This window comes from Hipposideros armiger, unplaced genomic scaffold (genome assembly GCF_001890085.2).
Source record: "Hipposideros armiger isolate ML-2016 unplaced genomic scaffold, ASM189008v1 scaffold_5, whole genome shotgun sequence".
Taxonomy (NCBI): Eukaryota; Metazoa; Chordata; class Mammalia; order Chiroptera; family Hipposideridae; genus Hipposideros; species Hipposideros armiger.
Window position 1 is genome coordinate 2,045,438 of NW_017731355.1, and position 8,427 is coordinate 2,053,864.

General features: G+C 31.2%; 1 protein-coding gene across 1 annotated transcript in view; it reads left to right on the plus strand.

The window, feature by feature from the left end:
- CUNH14orf39 (chromosome unknown C14orf39 homolog) overlaps positions 1 to 8,427 on the plus strand; it is a 59,235-nt gene that overhangs the window by 26,182 nt on the left and 24,626 nt on the right. The window contains exons 11-12 of the mRNA XM_019646024.1: positions 608 to 780; positions 6,890 to 6,944. Coding sequence (XP_019501569.1) covers positions 608 to 780; positions 6,890 to 6,944 — 228 coding nt within the window. The remainder of the gene's footprint in view (positions 1 to 607; positions 781 to 6,889; positions 6,945 to 8,427) is intronic.

The window sequence follows — 8,427 nt, forward strand, 5'->3', positions numbered from 1 at the left end:
AAAAAAAAATACAGGTAAAAGTTACATTTAAATTTTTTTTGATGGAGGGACCCATCTGTAATGGGATTTGGTAAAGCAAACATATTTGAGAAATCATATTCCTAGCCTATGAAAAGTAGTTATTCAGGTTCTCAATCTTTGCAGAGAAAGTAGTATAATGACTTTATAAGGGCAAAAAATTGCAAACAATATAACCAATGAGAATAAGATTGCTTAGAAATAAATTACTTCTCCCTGTCAAGGAGATACCATATACAATTTTTGAGCCAGAGTATGCTGTCGAATTTTAAAAGAAAAATCATTCCTAACCACTTTTTTTCATTGTTTTGAGTATGTTCTGGTTATCATTTACCTTTTCAGGCAGGGAGTAGGAGACGTAGAGCTGGAAAGAAAAAAACTTAGAAAATTAAAAATAATTTTTTTCATTTTTTGGATAGATATATTTTGATATCACTTTCACCAATTATTCTTATTTTACTTATTTTGCCTATGAAATGATAACATCATAGATTAATATGGTGTTTTTCACCTCACATTTTTTATCTATGTGAGTTTATTAATGCAATAACATTCATTTTTACAGTTTTCTGTTACTTTGAATTTTCAGGTTACATGTGGAGAACATTTTGAGATGCCAAGAGATAATGATGAAGTAGAAGAAAGGGCTGAGGATTTTCCACAAACTCCTGAAATTCCTCTATTTTTAAGAACTCCTGAAGCTGTGAAAACACCTGAATCTTTGGAGAAATTAGTGTTCCCTAAAACCCCCTCAATTGAAATGTAGGATTTAAATTAATAATTATAGTTATATATAATTGTAAATATAATGTACGTATTGAGTTATGTAAATAATTGATAAGAGTAGTAAAATGCCTAGTACCTTTAACTTTAACAAGTTTTTATTATTGAATATTTCAGATATACAAAGGAGAGACTAGTATAACGAATCTATGTACCTATTACCCTATTTGAACAATTATTAACATTCTACCATTCGTATTTCATAGACCCTCTTCCCAATTTTTTCCTGCAGCATTTAACTGAAGATGGCATAGATCCTGAGTACTTATCTAGTTAAATATTATGTACATTTGAGATTTTTCCAAAGGATAAAAGAAGCCTATGGAAAAAATTTAAATGCCAAGCTAAAAAGCTGGTATCCCATATGGCAGGTTGTGGACATCATCGAATAATGTTCCAGCAGTCATTTTTCCATACATTGTAGGGTCTAGCAAGATTGCCATTCTCTTAAATAACCTAAGAAGGTTAAATATCTTCAACATGATTAACTTTGGAAGCCACAGATTTGTAGTTTGCAGCCAAGAAAATGGTGCTGCATTTTAACCTTTTTGTTTAGTTCAATCCCTTCCTTAATGCTGAATCCTGAGATTTCTCTAAAACGTATGTCAGTCATTTCACCTGTGTTCTATTGCTCTTTTAAATTGCTAGTAAGAGTTATATATATGAATGTCATGCTGTTGATGCAAACACAGCATGTTCAAAGTGGAACTCATCAAATCTGAAAAATATAAAAGGATGTGGCAATCATATGCTAAAACCTCTTTTTTGTGGGTGAGAAAACCGATCTATAAAGTTAAGTGACTCAATAATGGTCATGGAGGTAGTAATGAAAGTTATCTTCAGATTTCTATTATATTTAACAAGCTTAATAGCACTGTGTCTAAGAATTTTATAAATATTACTCATTTAAGGTTCACAACAACTTTATGAGATGTAAGTACATTATTATCCTTATTTTATAGATGAGGAAACAATCACAGATGCTACAATTCATTAGTGATAGAGTTGAGAGTCAGACCCAGGCAGTTCTGCCTCCAGAATCCATGCTTTTAACCACTGTGTTATATACTGTTTTGTCTAATTATTTTTCCCAAATCATTTTATAATTTAATATAATAATAATGNCATTAAGTGACATAGTGCATGTATTGCATTTAGGTTATGGTGTATGTGTGTGTGTGTTTTATAAATATATTAAATCAACCATTAGTACAACTTCAGGGTGAAAAAAAAACTTAAAAAAAGAGTTTCAACATGGCAGCCTGATCATATGTTGTAGCCTTCTCATATACTCTAAAAATAATAGAAAAGATATTTTAAAATTCCAAGTTCTGTACCCAGTAAACCAAAAACTGAGACATTTCTGAAGGAGGAAAGCAGCATTGGATTGAAGAGGGAAATTGTGGCCCAGTGCTTGCATAGGAGAATACTCATACAACATGTGTAGGTCTGGAAATAATGAATAAGGTAATTAGTTGGGTCACTTCAGTGGAAGTTAGTTTAGTTAACACCTGTTCATCTCATAGCCATTCTGCCTTTGGCCAGGCATAAGCAATGGGGTGACTGTCTCCAGATGGAAGCAGTGAATATAGGAGCTTGGGTTAGAGAGATAGATGGTACTCAGGGTGGTTCTTGATGCTCATGAAGAACAAGGAGCATACCATCAAGAAAGCTAGCTTCTGGTATGGCACATGTCTCTTCCCCCATTCTTGAAAATAGTCCAGAGGAACTTACCATGAAAAATATAATTGCTTTCCATCAATTCATAATTAATACACACAGCCATAGGGGTAGTGATGCCCAAAGTAATTGGTGAAACATTTTAATTCTAAATACATATTAACTATAACAACTTAAAAATCTGGTACTAAAATTCCAGATATCAATATGAGATGAAGGTGGAAAGATAAGTGAGGGAAACAAAAGTTTATTCAAGTTCTTTTTTTTTGTTTGGGGATTGAGGTAGGGAGAAGATATGAATAACTCTATGTATGGTTGCAAAATTTAGAGTTATGCATGTATGTTAAACATTTAAGGGTGAAAAATAGGAGAGAAATGGAATGTGTAAGTTTTAAAACAGAAGAAGAAAAAAGATGAAACAAAACTTAATCAGTCCAACAGGAAAATGCAGGAAAAATAAAACAGCTAGAAAGCATATAAACGGAAGACAAATAAGATGCCCAAAATAGTTCTGAACAAATCAGTAATAATAAAAATGTGACATAGTACTTCTATGGAGCATATAAACAAAATACAACTATATACTGTTAGAACAACTGATACAACCTGACAGACGCAGGCTGAAAATAAAAGGATGGAAAATATATATCAGGCAAATGCATACAAAACCTAAGCAGATGTAACTGCCATGTAAAATAGAATTCAAGATAAAAAGGATTAATAGGGATAAATATATTTCATATTTAAAAAAAGTAATTCACCAAGTCATAACCACAGTGTACCAAGTTATACAGTTTGAAAATATGTAAAGCAAAAATGGATAGAATTTGAAAGAAAACAATTGAACCCACAGTTAGAACAGGATAGCTGCTCTTAGTTTGGCTACATGTGAAACACTACAAAACCAAACCAATGAAATAATATCATCTTAAACAAGATAAACATTTATTTTTCTCTTGCCTGCCATGAAATTCTGAAGTGACTCAAGTTCGCTTATTAGGGCTGATAGCATCATCTCCACAGTTTCATTATTTCTCAGGCTCTATACATGCTTTCTTTTCCTGCTATCTTGAAATGCTAAGCTTTTGCCTCAGTGTCAAATTATGGTCAGAAACTAACCATTGCAACTTTGCCATCATATCTGCCTTCCAGGCAGGAAAGAAGAAGAGAGAGGCTAGCTGATTCAGCCCCATTTTTAAAGATCTTTCTTGGAAGCTTCTTAAACAATTTGTGATAATGTTTCATTGTCCAGAACTTAGTTACATGGCTGCTTCCATCTGTGGAGAGGTTGAGAAATGTAGGTGGTTTTGTTTTTGCTTTTGTTTGTTAAATCAGAGCACGGAAGGAAAGTAGATTTTGAGTAGGACAGAAAATTGGCAGTTTCTGCCACAGGAAAAAAAATCAAGTAGATAAAAAATAAGTAAGGATGTACAGGATCTGAATAACACAATTAGCAAATTTTGTGCCCAACATACATGGAATTCAGTTAAATTTTTGTTTGCAGTATTCATCAAAATTGACCATTTACTAGTCTATTTACTAGAACAAAAAAGATATCTCAACCAATTCTAAAACGTAGCTATCTTCACTTTTCCCAAGGAATGCTATGATGGTTTATTATTAGAAAAATCTATCAATGTGAGTGACTGCATTAACAGATTAATAAATGGTTTTAAATAAAGATTTAAAATAAAAGATTTTTTAAAAGAATATTAGGGAGATTTATATTATCAGATACCACAATGTTTATTTTTAAATTTTTGTTATTGGGATATAATTCACATATCGTAAAACTCACCATTTTAAAGTATACAATCCAGTGACTTTTAGTATATTCACAAAGTAGTGTAACCATCACCACTGTCTAATTCCAGAACATTTTGATCATTCCAAAACATTTTTAAAGTTATCGAAATGCAGTAATTATAACTGTGGAATAAGAAAAGACAGACCGATCAGTGGACTACATTAAAATAAAAAACTTCTCTGTGACAAAAGATACTAACAAAGTTAAAAGATGATAGAATGGGCCAGGGATTGGTATCCAGAATGTCTAATATGTAAAGAAATACATAATAATTTTTGAAAAGTAATGAAAAAGAATAAAAATGGGCAAAAGATAAGTCAGTTTACGGAAAACGAAAGACAAAGGGCCCTAAACATAACAAGATGCCTGACTTCAGGAGTATAGGGAATTGTAAATTAAACCAGTGAGATACCTACTTTCACTTATCAGATTTGCAGACTTTAAAACATTTGATAATATCTAGTGAAGTCAACAATAGAGGGAGTATAATTTGGCACAACTATTTTGGAGGACTGGTTCACAGTACCAATTAAAAATAAAAATGCACATAGCAATTTCGCTTCTTGGCATCTACTCTAAACAAATACTTGTACAAATACTTGTACCAGGAGGCATATAAAAATGTGTATATTGTTTAAAACACACATCAAAACAGTAACAACACTTTTTTTTTAAGAGACCAGTGTTCTTTAAGGGAAAAGGTCTTTTTCTGTGATCCAAAACACAATAAGATGACAAAATTAAGACCCGTGGCTATTATGGGATAAGCTTTCCTATTTAAATATATTTTCATTTTGGATCAAATAAGAATCAGGAACTCTTCAAATTGAGTGACTTAGGGAGAATGAGAGACTCAAAACAAACAATACAAACATTAGTAAAGCAGTGGTTTAGATATTAATATTAAAATTTAGTTAAAAGAAATATTAGCGCTTTCATACATATATAAAAAAGAGCGTTTCAGGCTTTAATCTTTTAACCTGCTGTTTTGCTTGCCTATGTTCAATTTGAGAGATTATAGAGGATAGACACAGAAATTAATCAGTTTAGAAAATGGTAAGATTCACTTGATTCATCATGAATATGGGATAAAAAATTTTTTAAAGTTTACTTTAAATGTAGAAATACTACCAAGCATAGTTATTATACTTGTAAAAAACATCAAATTCCTTGAGAGTCAAACCATTTTTGTTTCCCAGTATTCGATTTAATGTTTTGTATGTAGTGACTTCAGTTAATGTTTGTAGTTGTTACTGATATTGATAATAATGGTGATGATGATGAGGATGACAGTGCTCTTGGAGAGCTCTGAGTAGCCATGGAAAGTCAAAAATTTTTATTGTTTTGTGTAGCCTATTCTAATGCTTAGTTTCTTTTGTTCAGGAATTTAATGACTCTGCTGTGAATAATCATTCAAAATGTTCACATGTTACAGCTGTTAAAAGTTCACAAAATCTTGTGCCATTCAGGTAACTTTTAAAACTAAAAAAATGCTTTAATTTCTGAAAGACTTTATTAACTAAGCAAATAATATAAAATTATATTTATTGTATTTTAGATTGTTAACCCTGCAGAAACAATCAAATTGCAATCAGTGGTTTGAAAAAGAAGAGACAGGTATTTGCTGTTTACATTTTTCCTAAGAAGTAGGTGTAACAAATTATATCAGGTTTTCATATGATTCAAATAAATTATTTGGGTTGTTTGCCTCTCTGGTTAACTGACAATGCATACCTGGTTTTAAAATACATTTTCTGTAAATATAAAACAAATACATGTCATTGTAGAAAATTTGGAAAACAGAGAAAAATATAAAAGATACAAAAATACCACCTCCTGGACATAAACAGCTCCATACATACTGGTGTATATTCTTGATTTTTTTTCTACTCATATGTATGTTTTGTTCTTTTATATTTTCCCCACAAATTTGAAGTATACTATGTATGTCATTTTGTATCCTTTTTTTCCTACTTGATATACACTGTTGAGGTTAATTTTTTCATACCATTAAGTAGATTTTATTTGTAATGACTATATAGTATGCTGCTGTATAGATATATTATAATTAGCCTTCTCTCAAATGTTCTGTTTCCAGTTTTTTTTTGCTATTGTAAATAGTGCTACTATATTCATTTATATAAATTTTTTACTATCTTGGATTATTTTCTTTGAACAAAATCATAGGAAGGTCACAGGATATATATGTATGAGTTTATTATCATAGAATCACCTAGCTGTTGGAACTTTGATACACCTTTGAAATACCAACTCATTCTCTGTCTCTCTATGTGTATATGTATAAATGTATGTAATCTATAAAATATGTAATATATCACATCCACATATGTATATATTTTGATAACCCAGTAACGAATAGCAGTTATTCCACTCATTAGGTTATATAACTGTCTTTGCCTCTTCTTGTCTGTAGCATGTGATTACTTACTTTTATTTTGTAATTTAAAAATGGCTCATTCAGGAAATATAAAAATTCTGTAAATATATGGATATTCATAATGGTCATATAATATACCATGAGTCTGTTTCTCCCATTCTCAGTATAAGATTCAACCAATACGATATGCTTATTCCATGCAGATGGATATTCTTCCTGATTTCTTCTGGAATAAGGAATTATATCTTATATGCACAGGTGATCTGTTTCACCTGTTTATAATCCTCTATACATGTCAAGCTAATAGAGTGTTAAACAAGGAAGGAATGGCTAATGTATAGGAACAGTACATCCCTAATACAGTTACGTGGGGAAATGCATATATCTGGCACAGTCCTAGCTGCCACTGAACATATATGGTGAGGCTTCAACTTAAGAAGGTATATAATTATCTCAGAAGAAGAAAAGACTCTTCAATAATTTCCAAGCCTATCTTTTGAAGAAGTTAATATGTGGTGAAAATAATAGTTGTGACTTAAATGCAAGGGGCAAAACTATAAAGCTTTCAGATGATCAAACAGAAAAAATTCAATCCAAAAAAGAAAGGGATTTTTTTTTTTATTATTAGTTTCAGGTGTACAAAACAATATAAATAGTTATACATTTCACCCCTCACAAAGTGTTAATCCCCCTCCCCCAATCTATTGCTCCTCTGATGTATATATCTATTACAATTCCATTGACTTAATTCCCTGCTATCTCCATATCCCATGACTGTATATATATTAAATTATAGTTGACATACAACATTATTTAGCTTCAGCTTCAGGTGTACAGTGCAGTGGTCAAGCATCTACACCGTGTATGAAGTCGTCTCCCTAAGAAGACAAGTGCCCATCTGACACCCTACAAAATATTTACATTATTTATTATATTCCCCAAATTGTCTCATATCCCTGTGACAATATTGTAGTTACCAATTTATGCTTTCTAATCTTTTCCCCAAGAGAGGATTTTTTAAATAAGAATTAAAAAGAATGATAAATTTTGCTATATTAAAATTAAGAATTTTTATTCCTGAAAAGAATAGAAGGTAAGTCACCATGTCATCAAAAGACATAAAAAGAATGGAAGGCAAGATGATATATTTTCAATACATAAAACTGTCAAAGGACTAATTTTCAAAAATGTATAAAGAACTTCTACAAACCAAGAAGAAAAAGAAAGACAACCCAATTGGAAATGTTAGGTCGTCGGAAAAGTCATAACGTTAGTATTTTTTCTATGTTTTTTGTTGCAAAAATGTGTCATGACTTTTCCGACAACCCAATAGGTGCAAAGTACCCAAATAGGCACTTTAAGTAGAGAAACTTTTGTGGCAGATAAACATATGAAAAGTTGCTCAGCAAATCAGGAAACTGAAAAATAAAACCACAATGATATATCATGATACATCCACCAAATTAGCCAAATTCAGAAAGTCTGGCAATACTAAGTATTGATGAGAATGTAGGACAATAGGAAAATAGGAACTCTCATAACTATTGGTAGGAATATATATATAAATGACCATATATTGAGACCACACCCAAATTATAATTGGAGCTAATAATTTTGTCTGGTGAAATTGAATGATTTCCTAGGGTAGCTTGGGAGGGCCAGGTGCCACAACAAAAATTAGTAAATAGTTTGGAAACTAAACTTTGGAAAATAGTTTAACATCTGGTAAAATGGAAGATAA